At 42.4% G+C, this 17,653-nt stretch overlaps 1 protein-coding gene across 3 annotated transcripts in view; it reads left to right on the top strand.

The window, feature by feature from the left end:
• The window catches only part of ABAT (4-aminobutyrate aminotransferase), a 63,931-nt gene extending 47,230 nt beyond the window's left edge, over positions 1-16,701 (top strand). For all 3 annotated transcript variants that reach the window (XM_078599012.1, XM_078599003.1, XM_078599022.1), the window contains 8 exons: positions 4,570-4,632; positions 5,372-5,435; positions 6,617-6,765; positions 7,772-7,909; positions 9,097-9,264; positions 11,251-11,397; positions 11,797-11,908; positions 12,584-16,701. In XM_078599012.1, the coding sequence (XP_078455138.1) occupies positions 4,570-4,632; positions 5,372-5,435; positions 6,617-6,765; positions 7,772-7,909; positions 9,097-9,264; positions 11,251-11,397; positions 11,797-11,908; positions 12,584-12,705 (963 nt within the window). In that variant the 3' untranslated portion in view covers positions 12,706-16,701. The remainder of the gene's footprint in view (positions 1-4,569; positions 4,633-5,371; positions 5,436-6,616; positions 6,766-7,771; positions 7,910-9,096; positions 9,265-11,250; positions 11,398-11,796; positions 11,909-12,583) is intronic.
• The last annotated feature ends 952 nt before the right edge of the window (positions 16,702-17,653 follow it).

The following is a 17,653-nucleotide window of genomic DNA, read 5'->3' as shown; positions in this document are numbered from 1 at the left end:
CTGGCCGAGCGTGCTCTCCTGTCGTTTACCAAAACCTTTACGACGTTACTTCCACTCGCCTCAAGTCTCCTCTCTCAAACTCTTCCCCCTACTGCCTTTGTTTTTAAACCACTTCCATCAATATAAATATGTCCAAGAACATTGTGAAGACTCCACTGCCTTTCACCTTTTGTGCTGTTCCCAAAGTCTGGAATGGTACCACCTCCTAGCCATCTGTGCTTCGGAATACTAATCTGTTTAAACGTACAAAAAAGCATTTCCATTTGCACTTTATTTTCACTGAAACTAATAAAAAGGCAAATGCAATAGTTTACATTCCTGGAAGTAAATTATGCTTAATATATTTTCCTATTAACTAATGTTCCTTCCTCCAGCTTACTCTTTCTTAGTACCATTTGTATTTATCTACAAGGAAACTGAGGTGGTTTAAACTTTCCAAGACTCATTAACAGAGTGTTGCTTTGTATAAAATTTAATACGGCACCCTGATGTTATGGGCAAAAACTGCCACATCTTGACAATGTGGGTCCAACAAAATGTATTTTCATCAGTGTGTGTGTGTGTTTGTGCACATGTGCATCCTTATTTGATCTTGGATCTAATTCTAATCTGGCTATTGTGTCATTACAAACTACACTCGGATCATTATTCCAAAGCCAATACATGCAAGTGACCTTGCAACTTAATTAAAGCCTTCATCGTGGTCACCTTAGCAGAGTTATTAGCAATGATTAAAGCTGTATTTTACCAGCTTTACGTTTGTTGGTAACCCTAAACATAAAGTAGTGTGTGCGCTGTATCTCTTCGCTAATCATAAAGCTGCTGTATGTGGAGGAGAGACATCAGCGTCTACATTGTGAGCTTTTTTATTTATTTATTTTGCACGCATTTAACATGCAGCATTGGTTTCTAAAAGGCTCTGAAAAATTACGTCATCAAATAAAGCATCCAAGAGTTAGCCCTAGGAGGAGGCCCTGTGTCACTGCAACATCTGTGGGGTCTAGCAGAAGGAAGAAAGTGATGGCAACGTGTCGTGGCTTCAACAGCACTGGTGGTAATCATGACTTTTAGATCCAATTATTAAAAAGGCTTATATTGTATTGGGAGACAGGTCTCAAATCTAACATCAATTTAACAAAGTTTTGTCAGGTTAAGTCACGTAGATAGGAAAATAAACAAAATGACTTTACCGAAAGGACCAAAGAGAGTGAATTCCTGCAGTCACGAAAGCTTCTAATCAAGATTTAGTCAGGTTATTACATTGTGCAAAATACGTGTATTGGTAATAACCTGCAGTGAATGTTTATCTTCTGCAATTTGATGGTGATAGCATAAAACGAATGTTTTATACCAGCTTTTAACCCTCATCTACCCAAAAGGCACGCAAGGCAGAATATATTTTGTAGGCTCTGCACGCGTACATTGTGATACACACACCACTTCTTCGCTGTGTGCACACTGTGCTACGTGCACGCTCTGTATAAAGGTACATGTTGTGCATATAGTACACTTTGTACAGACTGCACTGAGTCTTGTGCAGACTGCAAGCATTAAAAGAGTCATGGGCATCTCTTATGAAAGCCCGGCGTTCCGTTTGTCCGTCAACTAAATTATAAGAGCCTTTCAGAAGGCCTGAATCCAAAAAGTTATAGAAAGTGGACAACAATTGTCGACCCCCCTCCCCCCCCCCCAAAAAAATTCACTCCACCCCCCGCCACCCCCAAAAAATGAAATGTCTTTCGTAGTCCTATATGCCTACACATCCTACGTAGTATCCGGACACATTGGGGGTGGGAAGAAGAGGATTATCAGTGGGGGCAACAGGCGAGGTGCGTAGCGCTGAGAAGCTCTCCGCAGGAGCTAGAAATAGTTGGCTATAGGCCGCCGAAATTCTAATTTAACAAAGTTGTCCATTGTGTCATCTGCTGCACCGAGGGATCAAACCGATGACCTTTGGATTGCAAAACCAGCGAGTTAACCATTACACCACTGCAGCATTCCTGCGCAGATATACACAGTGCATTTTCTGTAAATCGTGCATTTTTGCACATAGTACAAACAGGTAGATATTACATGGGTGATGCATTCGAGTAGTCAGCACTGTAAAGACATAGTTGGCGGACCCACGCAGGCTTCATTGTGTTTGTTAGACTTATCCTGTTGCGTTGGAGTTTCCCAATAGCTAACTGTAGAGAAAGCAGTTCCTGACCCATCTATACAGAAGTTAGTGTTATCTTGTGTGGGTTTTTTTTTCAAGTTTCCTCCAACACGCAAAATAAATGATCTAATATGGCTCCATATTCCATGGCAGGACACTCCTGAAACTTTTTACTTATCTAGGCTTTCCCCAATAAATAATTTTTGTATAAAGGTGTCAGTTTTGTTGCCAGAAAAAAGGGTAAAAAACCTATTATTATATTTTGCTACTGGCAAAGGAGGTCTCATGATGTAAATGCTTACCCCGTGCCCTCAATACTCTGATGATGCATTGTCTTTGAGTTGTGCGCCTTTTGGCATCATCTGGTCGAACACCATATGAGACTGGGCTCTAACAAAAGCTGTCTCGGGTGTAGACCAATCAATTTCAAGGACAGTGCATACATTATCAGAGTGTTTTTTTTTGCATTTTGACTGCAGGTATTGTGGCTAATGTAAACATGATTCCTTGTAAAAAGGTGTCAGTTTTGTTGCCAGAAAAAAGGGTTAAAAACCTATTATTATTCTTTGTCGTTAGATAGTTTGCAGCTATAGAGACAATGCAGGTGCAGATGGGTAGACCTCTGCACATGGGTAATTCGTTAATGATATATCGATCCATGTTTTGGTTAATTGTATAATATATTTTTATACTCAAAAGACATGCTTTTAATTGTGCATGTAGATATCGACGATTGTGTATGCAAATAATATGTTCATGTTACATTTGTGCACCTGGTTCATTGACCAGGTGACATAAGTAGTACAGTGAGCAGCTTGCAATCGGTAGGTTTGTGAGTTCAAATCCTGGTTGGGGGTTGACTCAACCCATCATCCCTCTGGGGTCGTAATAATAAGGACTATTTTGTGGGAAAGTCAAGTGGCTCAGGGTTGTAAACAGGAGATGAGCACTGCCTAAATGCTAATTCGAGCAGGAAATCACTGACCTTTTAAATGGAGAAAACTAAATTTGAGAGAAAAAAGAACCACAGAAACAATTACAAACAAGCCAGTAAAAATGAGAAGAAAAATGATTGGTTCCTGAATTTAATCACAACCATGACAATTCACCAAATCACGAGGGGTGGAGGGCTTGTGGTAGTGAGGATTTGGATTTTTAGACCAAACATAGTTTCTAGGCATCGATGATACACATCACACATACATGTGCACGTAGTGTAGACAGTTTTAAAAGGGAAGATTGCTCAGTTTTGTACATGTCCCGACAATTGTTGTCGACGTGTGAATCAATGGGGTACAGGCACGAAGGGAACATAAGGCAAGCACTGCACGTATGCATGCCGCTGCATGTTACATAAGTGTGCCACAATGCTACATTGTCGGTGCTGATGGGGACGTGGTGTGCAGATAAATGGCTGTTGTCTGGCACCCAAAAATTGTCTCCCAAGGCAACAAATACGGTCTCTTTCATCCGCGCTAAGCTCACAGTCACCACCCTTTCCCGCATAAAACCCAAATGTCAATCAAACGTGCTTCATAATTCTTATTTTGCATTGATCGTGTCCTTGTTTTAAGCTGCATTCTTGTAACAGTAAATAAAGGCTCAAATGTGGATATCCAGAGGTGGGACAAAGTCATTGTTATGCAAGTCCAAGTCGAGTCGCAAGTCATCAAATTCATGACTCGAGTCTGACTCGAGTCCAAGTCACATGACTCGAGTCCACATCTCATAGGTGGGACAAAGTCATTGTTATGCAAGTCCAAGTCGAGTCGCAAGTCATCAAATTCATGACTCGAGTCTGACTCGAGTCCAAGTCACATGACTCGAGTCCACACCTCTGTGGATATCTGACCGGGTGGTGCTTGCGGTTCGAGTGCTCGATTCACAATTGGAAAGGCTACAAGTTCAAATCCTGGATGGAGGTTCATTTAACCCTTCATCTCCAGAGAGGGTGGTAGGGAGAGACTCATTCCCACCCATGGAAATGCCGACAAATCCGTTTTCATATTAATTTCGACTAATATTAGCCATGCCTGGTAATGAAACTCAGGTTACCTAGTTCATAGCGCAGTGTGCGAATTTACTGCTTGGCCTTAAATCATAATATTGATGGCCTTTATTTAAAATCGTGTGAGAGCCCATTTAAATTAGGCATATTATCTTTAAGAATGTATTCAATGGATAACTTTTTTTCATGAAAATTTTATTAGTGGGTGAACATTTGCATTTGAAATACAAAGGCAGCTGGGAATTATGCAAATAATTATGAGACTATCTTTTTGTCTGTGTAATTGTGTGCATGAAGCCTCAAAGTATGGGTTGTTGTGGGTATGTATATGGGTCTCATGACTGCATTTAGATGCTGTATGAATCAAAATTCTCCTGTTGTGCTATGTTTGCCTTTCCAACAGAATAAGCAGAGAGGAGGAGCCAAACCCACTACTGAAGAGTTGAGGACAAGTATGATTAATCAGGTATGCACATACCCATAATCCATTTACAAAGGCTGCAATTTCTCCCTCTGCAATGGTTATACATGGTTGTATGTTTGCCGCTTGAATAAGATGTTCACGGTTCAAGTCCAGTACCTTATCTGGTGAATACTGCAATTAATCATAGAATACGCCCCTTTTGCTTTACAGTGAACCGTAAATGTTTTTTTGACATTCGAAAATGTGTAAGCCGTGTAGAAAATACCTAATCGGGTAAAACCACATAGCAACATCGCCCCCTAATGGCAGACTACCCCACTGTGAAACATCACGCCTTTGTGAAAGCACTGTAAAAATAGTGCGATACTGATTGTATGATTGATTATATATGAAATACCCATGTCATACCAGGGATTGAGGTGTTGCGGGGTGTTGTGTGTTTTGGAGTGATGTGTTGGCAGTTTCTGGGGCATGTGTTTATGGTGGGATGTGGTGGTACAGTGATTAGTCTATTCTGATACATTTACAGGGCCACAGCTAACATTGACAGCAAGTGGTATTTTAATCTGTTTTTGGCCTCCACAAAGTTGACTCAGCTTTACATGAGTACTTGGTGCAGTGTGTAAACGTCAGCACTTGGGAAGCAAAGGCTATATATGGCATAGACCACACCACTTCTTTGTGTGCTGTTTGAGCCTTAATAAGTGCTCACGAACAGCACTTGCCGCATGTGTCCCAACAATAAGCTGCTACATGGGGGTCTTTGTCTTTTTGTCTGCAGTCCCCTGGCAGTCCTGAGCTCTCGATCTTGTCCTTCATGGGTAGTTTTCACGGCCGCACCATGGGTAAGTGAGCGTTGATGTGAAACGTCTGCACCTTCCTCAAAATGGGTTGCATCTCCTTGCAAATGATCACCAGTGTGACAATAAACAAGGCATCCACTTAGGCTCTTGTTGGACAGTCCTCCGTTAATTTCGTCTGCTAATGTTCACTCACATTGCTACCGACTTGAAGCAAGATGTTAGAATGCAAATTAAATCGGCAATGATTTAGGCATCTGGACAAATTTTCACTCATCTGAGGTGCCCAATCAGGTTTCAAAAAGGGGCATTCCACTTCAACAGCTCTTGTTAATTTAGTGGCTGATCTCCAAGAAGCTCTTGGTAATGGGGGAGTAGCATTCGCAGCCTTCATTGATCTAATAAAGCCTTTGACCTCGTGGATCATACCATCATAATAAGTAAACTTAAAATGTTAAGAATGGATCTACAACCCTCGGAATGGATACATGACTCTCTGAGGAACTCTGCCCTGTATATACAGAATATTTTGTATTGAATACAATTTTGTATCATTTGGAGGTAAAGTGTACTTATCGAACACACCCAGATATATGGCATTCAAGCACTGCATTTAGATTGCAATTATTTTCCTCTTGGAGATCACTTGGTTGGCATGGTATTTGAATAGCTTGATTGGATACTGGAATAGTATCCCAGACTGTGAGAATCATTGACAATATTTTAAGTTAAACTTTGTTTATTGTAATTCTTCAGAGTATATATATTTTTTTAAATTGTGGGTTCTTAAATATATTATTGTTGTTTTAGTAGTAAGTTAAGAAATACCTAAGTCTCTGCTCCCCGATTGCCTCGGTGAAAGTGGGCAACATCTTTGCCCAGTCCTGGCCAGCTGGCTAAAAACCTAATGAACGAATGAGCGTGTTACGTGACCATGCAAGTGTGTGGTTAGCAAAATGTACTACAAACTCGGAGCTCCGAGGTCAATTCCTGCTCACAACCAACATGGTCCTGGGCCTCCCCTAGATCGACTCAGCCTTAAATGGGTACTTGGTGTGATGTTTAAACATCACCATTGGAGGGACAAAGACGAACGTGCGTGGTGGTGCTGGCTACCCACCCCCTCGAGTGATGTGCCGACCTTCAAAGATGCTCGCTTGATAGCACTTGCCCCAACAGTCTGTTAAGGCTATACTGGAGGGTCTTTGCCTTTGTCTGTGCCATAGGTTGCCTCGCCACGACGCACTCAAAGGCGATCCACAAGCTGGACATCCCCTCACTGGACTGGCCGATCGCTCCCTTCCCGCGCCTCCAGTACCCGCTGGAGGAGCACTCCCGGGAGAACGCGAGTGAGGAGGCGCGCTGCCTGGCTGAGGTCACGCATACCGCACTCTCGCTTGCACACAGGAAGACGCAGCCAAAAAATAAACAATTTGAGTGGTGTGTCGGTTAATATTTAAAACCGTATCAGTCTATAGTTGTGCAGCAATTGAAATCCACTTCTGTGACCAATGAATGCATGTTTAAGCATTAAAAACCAGACTTCCAGTTGGTGACGTAATGCACAAAAGAGATTTTCATGTTCTATTAACATCACTAGAGGGCACTGTGGTAGTGTGCCCGAGTAGGTTTCTTAAAAATACACGAGAACTTTTTTTTTTATTTGGAAGCACTAACCTCATGTTGAACGCCCTGGAGCACACAACTACATGCATGTCTACAAAATAATAGCCATATATTTGGTTACATTAACCATTAAGACTCTAACACTGAGAAATGCTATTATCCATTTACTCATTTCTCCTGTTGCCATTGATTAATCTGTCCAAAAACCATGAGGCACTCACGTAATTCTGTAGCAATCATCCACAGCAATTTTCACAATTTTCTATTGTAAAAAAAAAAGGATCACAGTTCCCCGTAGTGAGCAATGGGATTCCAACTCCTGATTGCATGTTGGTGGCATCACGATCACAACAAATCGTCAAATTAGAAAATGACTTGCAAATTACCTCCATTGTAAAGCCACATCGCAATATCGCCTCCGATTATACAACTACTGCAGATTATAATTGTTCGTGAAACATAGTGGCTTCGTGATAGCCTTGTGCTTTCATAATACCTCGAATACCAAATGTACTTGTGATGTTACTTAACACAGAGGTCGCACGACTACCCAAAATAGTTTTCTCTGCAGACGAATAATTATTTTTGAAACAGAATCAGGCACAAACACACTCTTTAACAAGCCATCTTTTGATTGGCTGCACATAAATTGTAAAAATCTGCCATAGCCATGCCATGTTATGTTGCCAGTGACTTGCTGGCAGTGATTGCCTGAGTGCATTGTGGCTTTAAACTGAACGATTCCCACAATGCAGGTTGAGGATCTGATGCAGAAGTTTGCACGAAAAGGCCGTCCTGTTGCTGGCGTTGTGGTGGAGCCTATACAGGCTGAGGGGGGAGACAACCACGCTTCGGACGACTTCTTCCGCAAGTTGCGTGCACTCACTGCTAAGGTTCGCCATGATTACAGCTCTTGCACTCGGCTCTTGTGTGGTGGCGCTGTGTTTCGAGAGCTCAACTCACAGTTAAAGGTTAAATGTTCAAATTCCCATCATCCCTCTGCCAGATGCTCTTGCTAAAAGCATATGTTTAGCCAGTAGCATTTATGTTTAAAGATTTACTTACGATGGGACAGAGAAGGTTGAGCCTGTCAACAGTTTTATTGCTTAAACAAATGCGATTTGTTGAGATTCATATGGAAAGCCCAAAGGCTGATGGACTCTGATGTATATTTTTATATGTCGAGACACAGAGCTGAGTCCTACTTTTATAATCTTATGGGTGGACTGGCACCTGTCAGTAGAAAATGTGGATTTTCCACTCCAGGCTCAGGGCTGCCAATTTATTAAGCATTTGTGCCGAGCAAGGCAGCAACTTCATTACGTGCAAAATGCGATGTCCTCAAGCTGCCACGAATCTCGGTGCGTGAACAATCTTCAACAATGGGTGTAATCGTTTGCTTATACAACGGCTACAATTCAGCGATTTATTTCTTCATGTACCTTATACTCCATTATAAAGCAATGGGGCTGCACTGTGGTACAAACACTTGAAATGTGGCTACAGTGCTGCTACCACATTTATGTGCATGAGTGCAAAAATTAATTTGTGTTTGTGTGTGGATACATAGTGTAGCGGTTAGCACGCTGTGTTACGAACTCGGCAACCCGAGTTCGATTTCCACTCACAGCCAACACCAGTGAAGATTATCTGAGCTGGTCCTGAGCCTCCCCAAGGTCGACTCAGCCTCAAATGAGGACTTGGTGCAGTGTGTAAACATTGACATTCGGGGGACGAGGACAGTGCTGGCCCACCCACCCCCTCGTGTGCTATGCTGGCCTTCATAGGTGCTCGCTAACAGCACTTATGGGGGATCTTTGTATTTTTTGGATATGTATGCATTCTAACATGCACATGTTTGCTTGTTTGATTGTGTGCGTCTGTGTTTATGTGCACGCAAGTGTGTACGAATGTGTGGATGACCATTGACTGGTGTGTAGAAATGTGGGGTTATGTGTTCGTGCATGTGTAAGTGTTTTTTCCTTAACAGTTGCTCTCTTAGATCACTTGATACAGATAATCTGCATTTATGGCTATGTGTGCGAGATCTTTATACTCGTGCGTGTGTGTGTATGTGTAGCATGGGGCAGCCTTTCTGTGCGACGAGGTGCAGACTGGGGCTGGTACTACAGGCCTCTTCTGGGCACATGAGCACTGGGGGCTGGAGAACCCACCCGATGTCGTCACATTCAGCAAGAAGATGCTCACCGGCGGTTTCTACTATAAGGACGAACTCCGCACAGAATTGGTGTGTGTGGGTGTTTTCATATATGTGCGTCTGTGTTGATCTGGTCAAGGCCTATGATACCATCAATAGGCCAGGGCTCTGGATTATTATTTGCGCTTTTGGAGCCCCATACCATCTGCTTGGAATCATTAAGGATCTTCATCATGGTGAGTAGGCCCGAGTAAAGTTGCATGGTGTCAGACCCTTTTTCTGTTCACCTTGGGGTGTGACAGGGATGTCCTCTGGCCCCTACAATATTTAACATCTTCTTTGACCATGTAGTTCGAGAAGCTTTGTATGGATGTAGTGGTGGATTTTCCATCTGGTATAGATCAATGCTTGAGTGTGGTCAAGGAATGGCTCCCTTTTGGTCAACCATATTATGGATGTGGATGATCTGGTAATTGCTGCCCATTCTGAGGAGTTGGAGATGCTACTGCTAAACCTGGAGCATTAATCTAAGAGATGGGGCCTTACCATCAGCCCCACAAAAACAAAGCAATTGCCCCTGGGTATTTTATGTCATCAAACGCACCCCTCCCTCAACTTCCCATGAGTGATTGGGCAGTTGTGGAGAGAGTGGAGAAGTTCCCATACTTGGGCAGTGTACTTATGACCAGCTCCGGTTTGACAGCAGAGGTCTCACTCTGAATCAGTCGAGCGGCATTATCTTTTCATTATCTGTGTATCTCTGTGTGGAAGCTACCTGGTCTATCGCTCCACACAAAGTTTCTGGTCTTCTCATCCACAGTCATGCCCTCCCTTCTCTATGCTTGCGAAACGTGGACCCTCCTAATAGAACATTTTTGCCGGTTTGAAACATTCAGGCTGGTCTGCCTACGATCCATCCTGGGTTTAACCAGGCTGGATTCTATGAGTAGCTCACATATCCTTGAAAGATCTGGACACAGTCCCATTGGTGAGCTCCTCCGGCAAGGTATTTGAAACTATTAAACTATTTTTTATTTTACCAGGTAAGGCTCACTGAGCTATATAGCTCACTTTCAGAAGCAACTTGGCCACAAATGATAATTCAATGAAGTGGCTTATCATGTGGAAATGTATAGCAAACAAATACTCTCACTGCATGCTTCTAAGTGTGGAGGGAAAAACCAGAGGATCCGGACAAAATTCCACGTGACCACGGGGAGAACATGCAAACTCAAAATATACAGGTATCATGGTCGGGATTGAACCCACAACCTGTATACCAGGAAAGGTAGTTAACATCTCGCCACCACTGCGTTAGTTGAGTCATGTAGCCTGCATGGCAAGCCACTACATGGCCAAGCAGCTTCTGTTAGGCCAGATAGATGGGGCTAAATGGGCACGGGCTAGAGAAGAGATGGACTGATGTGGTACAAGAGGAAATGGAGCGGAGTGGACTTGCCGATGACTGGTACCAGCGGTATCAAGATTGGTCTCTGTGGAGGAGGCTCATGAAGGACACTACTGGAAAGTCACCTTACAACAACAACGGTGGGCAGAGCAGCGCCGGGTGGATAAAACAGAGCAAGTTGGCACAGTAGGGGGCACAAGTGGTGCATCTGCCAGTTATCTCAGTTAACCCATGGCACCTGGGTCTGTCTCGTGACCTCCTGCCAGCAAGCCTTCGACGCTTCACTTGGCCTTACAGTGCACATAGCCTGGCACAAGCGCCGTGGTGACATCACCGCCGGTTAATGGCAAATAGTGGTTGTTGTTGTGCCTAAGTGGGGAGCGGTAGTGTAGCGGTTAGCGCACTGCGCGACGAATCCAGTAACCTGAGTCCTCACGGCCAACACCAGTGACTATTATCTGAACTGGCCCTCCCGTAGGTCGACTCAGCCTCAAATGAGTACCTGGTACAGTGTGTAAACATCACCACTGGGGAGACAAAGGTGGCCAGGCGTGGAGCTGGCCCACTCAACCCCCTCGTGTGTCGTGCCGGCCTTAATAGGTACTCGCTAACAGCACTTGCCCCAACAGTCTATTAAGGCTATAGGGCGGATCTTTGTCTTTGTGTAGCCGTATCGCATTTACAACACGTGGATGGGGGAGCCCAGCAAGACGCTGATGCTGGCGGAGGTGCTGAAGGTGGTGCGTGCGGAGCGGCTCCTGGACAACGTGCAGCATGCGGGCTCCGTTCTGCTGCGTGGGCTCACGGACCTGCAGGTATAGCGATCGTTCACACCCACGTGCGGGGCCAGATTATGTTTAATAGGGGCCCCAGGACTCTTTACAGTTCTGAGAAGGGGGGGGCCTCTTTGTATTTTCAGTTACTTCCCTTGACCGTTGTGCGACCACCGATGCCCGATGCAAAATGCGACATGTTTTACCATGTTAAACTCAGTCAAGTTTTTTTTTTATGCAAATCGTAAATCTAAATATATACGTAGACGAACATAATTAGATGAGTAGGTTCACATTCTGGTTCACTTGTAATGCGACTAAAGCCATCCCATTGCAATGCAATCCAACATATGACACTGTTATTTTCCGCCACCCAAACCCCCAAGACCTCTGACCACCACACAACTGGATCCTAACTGTGCCCCTCTCTCGCCGCTCTAGAATGAATTCCCCAACATACTCAGTCGAGCACGAGGACGGGGCACATTTTGTGCCATCGACATTCGTGATGAGGACACTCGTAACAAGGCAGTGCTACTAGCAAGGAATAAAGGTACGTGCGCACACACACACACACGAGATGAAGATCCCCTGTGTAGCCTTAACAGACTGTAGGGGCAAATGCTGTTAGCGAGCACCTATGAAGGCCGGAAAGGTACACGAGGGGGTGGGTTGCCAGAACCACGCCCGAAATTCGTCTTTGCACACAGTTGGTACCTTGTGTGGTCGGTTCCGATCAGGGCTCCACTTCACAGAGGCTCTAACACGCCTGCCTTCCTGAGGCGCACTCCCTACTCCCCCTTCAAAAGCTGCCTATGGGTCACACCTTCATCTCAAATTCTGCGTGTGGGGTTCCACAGGCGAGGTTAGACGTGTGCTAGCTTAACGTATCTTTGCCCTTAAGCCTCGAGTGTCGTGTTTTGTGTCGCATTTTTTGTTGTTAACTTAGCCTATTGTGTGCCCGTGTGTCTTGGCCGCACGTTCAGGTTATGACCACACTTCCCTTCGGCTTTCCCTTCACGATGTGGCGGCGCCGTTTGTTTTGCGTGCTTACACACGCTCCCCTGTAATGGTGCTGAGCACATTTTAAAGTAGTACACTGTAAATTATCCGAAAATATGAAAAAGATCTGGAATTGTCCTTAAAAGTCTGATATTTATAAACGTGCAACTCATCCCTACCATATGGCTTTATGTGGAATCTTTGTTTTTGGTGTGCATGTTACTAGGAGTGGTGCTGGGTGGTTGTGGGGACATATCGATTCGCTTCCGCCCGAGCCTAATCTTCACCGAGATCCATGCCAACATCTTCCTGAACATCTTCCGAGATGTCGTCTCAACCCTCAAGTAACAACTTGGTTCATCGCCACAAATGGCTCTTCCCTCTTCCCGCCCCTCAACGGCCCGCCCCAAGATCTCCCGCACACCCACCCTCAAGTCACGACCCCACATCGCAACGGCCATCCACAACCCGTCCTCAACCCGTCCTCCAACCAACAAGCCCCTGACTGTCAAAACGAATCCCATGCATCTTTCCAACAAGTAAACAGCCCAAGTAAATGAAAGGCATGTCCGAATGTTTTGGCTGTAAGTAAGCGATGGGGAAAGCGGATCACTTGACAGGACATGAGGATACGAGTTGATATCGTTTGCTGCTGTCTGTGGTAGAAATGCATGTCCGTTAAACGTTGAAATGTGGAGGTTGGGTTGATGGATCATGAAGGGATGGGAGTCCTGCATTGCATTGAGCCATCGTGATGATGGTGTGCATGAGATGGCCCACCTCCTGGGAAAAGAGGTGGTTGACTATCGTTGGAAATCCAGAAGGTAGGTTTCAGACAGGCTGTCTATACAGTGGAGTTTGCGAGTTCTCATGAACGCTTGGTTTTATTTTGAGCCACTCAAGTTTACCTTTTGCATGCAACAACTTAAAATAAATGTAAACATCCCAATCCGCAACCACCTAAAATAGATGTTTGTACTCTGTGAGTCTTTTCTACAAATATTTTTTAAAAAGTATTACTCTTTCTAGGTTCTGTGCAGAATTTTTAAATTTCTAATAGAGTAAAATATGGCTCAAGAAAGCAATGCCTAATGAAAAAGTATATAAAACGGTTGCTGATGTAATATTTATAAGTGGTTGGTAGGTGATGTGAAGGTAATTTGAAGGGATGTTTAACTGAATCATATGTATTCATTAGAGAAGTGATGAGCTTTTTAATCTGGATATTAACAGTCTGAGAGAGTGGAATGTATAAAAATGCCATGGAAATGTTTTCTGACATAAGGAACAGCAGAGGATAAGGAGAGACTACCCAACCACGTTAAGCCTGACTCTTTCCTGGCATGTGTTTTAGCAAGAGGTTGAGAAGGGTGGGAATATTATTGCTCACTAAATCAGGGCATATAGTCACTCTGCTGAAGTATTAATTTTTTAAAAACCTATTGTGAAGTGTCAATGACGTATAATAAATCTATTCTCTGTTTTAACTTTACTGCCATTGAAAGTAATATTTCAGGCAGCACAGTATAGCTAAATATGATGCTATGACTGCATTATTAAGGTGGCATTGCTATCTGCCTATGAATGTAGTCCAGCCTTGATTGCATATGCTGCACGATATTAAATATAGTGTATGTAGATCTTGACTTAAAGCTTTTGTGGCTGCAGGAATTCATATTCTTTGGGTCTTTCGGTAAAGTCACGTAGATAGGTTCAAATATTTTTTTTGTTATTTCTTTGAACCTATCTATGTGACTTTACCAAAACACCCAAGGAATATAGCGTACGTGTTTTAAAATTAAGTAATAGTTTTTTTGCATTAAAATAAAATTACAAGATAATGTATTGTTAAAGAATAATATCATGAATGTGATTATTTTAATGAGTGTTCATATCCATGTTTAAATTAACCTGACTTGGCTGGAAGTCCTAAACACTTCAGAGTGCAGTAAACTGGCCTAACCTACTTAAAGCATTACGATAAAAGTATACATTGTCACTTCTTTAGAAAGCAGAAATCATGTGATACTTTGTTGCTGAGCAGAGAAAACTCAGTTAATTTTCAATAAACAAGGCTTTTAATTACAAAATCAGTGGTGGTATTATTGATCACTAAATCCAGTTAGAGTTTTTAAGTTAATGTTAGGACCCAATTTTAACAATAAATGTGGTTTGTAGGGTGAATGCTAAATTCCTATCATAAATATTGAGCTGCCATTATTTAATTACTTGGCTAATTAAAATCAGATTTTCTTTTTAAGAGTTTGTTTAACATCTAGTTTCCGATATATTCTGCTTGCCCACTTACTTTTTAAACTCTAAATTTGTATAATTGCATCATATCCATGATTGACATAAAACAAGTTGTGATTCATGGCATGAAGAAATGTCATCTAATGTTGGGTGAAAAGCCTGTTGAAATGGCTGTTGAAGTCGTATTGTGGTTCCTTCAGAATCCGCTCCAAAATATCGTGATGCAATGTTTCTTTATTGTGAAGAGTTGCCAGTGTGATCACTTCTCCTAATGCTTTGACCGATGGCACAACTGGTATTAAAATTCAAACCCCAGCCCGTGTCCTCGTATTTGAGTGAATTTTAAGTAGTGCTAAAGCCAATTGGCAGTCCCGAACTGGTGTTTGAATTCTGCGAGCCAAAAGTTTCCTTATTGGACATTCATTATTCATTTCCACCAAGTGGTTATTTTCCAAACCTTGTTTGGGTTGACGAACAAGACTTAAATTTGTGTTCTCGTAAATTGGAGCCCAATGAAGCTACAGCAAGGCACCGTTATATGTGTTATAATTGGAGATAAAATCCGAATAAATGACAATTGCAATTCAAATTCAGAATGTGCTGTAAGATACATTATTCATTATGAGGTAGGTTACATTGTCGGACATACGAGTGACACCAAGAGGTCGGAAACCAAGGATATAAGATATTGAGCTACGTGGTGGTGGTGGTAACGAGACTGAAAAAGAGTGGGCCTTGGAGTTTGGTTTAACACTTTGCAACACTTGATGGATATATTAGAAGAAAACGATGGTCAGCTGCGATGATATCGATGGCATCGGCCATGATGACCTCTTCACGATGAGGTCCTGCCAAATGGAGCCTTGCTAAGTGTCGATTGCTAGTACGTTGGTGAAGGAGGGGGGAGGAGATGTCGAGTCATAAAATGGGGAATCCAGTGATAGGCCATGAGTTGACCAATGAGGAAAACCAGATTATTTTGAGTGTGGGAAGGTGGGCAAAGCAAGGGCATTAGTAAGGTGTGTGAGCGATGATGTGTAATCATCCGCGGCGACACTGCCTTTCCGTAAACTGTTTTCACTTGTGACATCAATTATACAAAATACTGTCAAGAAACTAAGAATACGAAATCTGAAGATTATGTTTTTTAATCCTTACATTAATATTAAATGGTTGTGTTTTTGTTATGGTTGAAAAGATTTAACAAACTATAAAACTGATGTTACTTTGATTGGTACAAATTTACACGATGGACATTAAACACAAAACTGTAACATGTATCTGTGAGTTCAGCGCCGTTCCCCCTGGTGTGTGCTTGCTCTTTTTTTTTACTTTAAGCTTCAAAACGCACAATGATGAAAAACATGCAATAAATGTGCACCAGCGTCTTTATTTTTTTTTTAAACCTTCGTAAAATATCACGTGGCTTATGCCGCACGTCAAATTCTCATGTCACTGCGAAACCACATCCTTGAACTGCACAGCATGAGGTTTATGAAACGGATTCTGGTTATTGTGTGGCTCTGCAAGGGAGGCTTGTGATGCCCATGCCGGAGCAACGAACTAGCACCAGAGATGCCGAGTTAAGATCCATGAAATCGCTTTGAGATTTAATTCATGGTATCGTGTATGCTCAGCTGATGACCTTAGATTCATCATCAATGACTGCACGTAAAAAAACAATTGTGCACATTTGGTTTAACACTTAATTTGAGCTTTTAAACTGAAGACATTATTGGCAGATAAGGGCAGAGTAATACAGAAACAAAAAAAGATGGCACACACCACCATGCCTTGGCATTTTGGGAAAGAGGAAAATGACAAATGGGAGTTGGGGTCAAAGGGTTGAGTCTGAGTTGTGTTGCGCAAAGGCTGTTGAATAACCTGGGCTTTTGGTGTTTTATGAAATTTGATGTCTGTCAAGTAAATTTGTCAAAATATTGCCCCTATAAACAAGTGAAAGAAGATGGTTTACAAAGAGCTCGCCTGAGATTACTCAAGGGCTGTCTGTCACATTAGGGCATGATGTATTACAATCTTTGGAGTTTGTGAACATAATTATTGTGAAATACAATAATTGTGCTACATTTATTGATATCGTATGGTTTTATATATTTTTTTTATTTTGTGATTTTTTTTATGTTATCATAAAGTGTGACTGACACGTCCTATAATTAGACCTTTTGAAGTTTAGGGTTTTGTAATGGATGTTTGAAATGTTAACTTGTATGTGCATGCCAAGTCTCGTGCATGGGTGTAATTGTTCCTGAGCAAGTTCTCGTCATCTGAGAAATTGGCAGTGAACACTATAACAATGACTAGGTGACTTGTATGTATGTTGAACTTCTTTTGCACCATACATAGCCAACCATGATAATCGTAGGTGGACCTTGTATCTCACATAGCGAATTGTACAGAATACTCAACAGTGAGACTGGTCAAATACTCTGCTTAAAAACCACAGTAAATAATTAATGTAACATCCTTGACAATAAGTCAATCCACAAATACAGATGTGCTTGAGTTGATCTCAATAACCAATAAATTGGTTGACTTAAAACAACAATGACACTTTATTACGGCTCCACATTTTGTTGTCCGATTTCATAAAGGCAATCGGCCAAGCTTAGCCACGAAGCATTACATTTTTTACCTGTGTTTTAGAAAAAAAATTGTACGGATTTTTTGGAATGGAATCTCTTTGCCGGGTTTTTTTTCTAACACCTAGGCATTAAACCCCCCCCCCCCCTCATGCATTATCATTGAGTTATAAGTAGCAAGAACGTTGCCTGCTGTTGTGTTTGAAAGTGATAATTGAGCTATTTGATTGAACATTTTCTGCTAGAGAGCTAAGTCATTTGTGAATAAAGCTTTAAGTTTGTGTAGCTGCATCATCCTGAATGCAACTATGCTAGCTGTTGTTCATCAGCCGCATAACACTGGCTAGTGAATTAAAACAATTGACCAAGCCCTTAATGGACCACACATCGATATGCTATCTCCAGTAAAGGAAATCCTGAACAAATAGAGGGTATACAAAGTG

Source organism: Lampetra planeri, chromosome 1 (genome assembly GCF_965212315.1).
Source record: "Lampetra planeri chromosome 1, kcLamPlan1.2.h2, whole genome shotgun sequence".
In the NCBI taxonomy this organism is placed as follows: Eukaryota; Metazoa; Chordata; class Hyperoartia; order Petromyzontiformes; family Petromyzontidae; genus Lampetra; species Lampetra planeri.
This window is presented reverse-complemented; position numbering and strand designations above follow the sequence as displayed.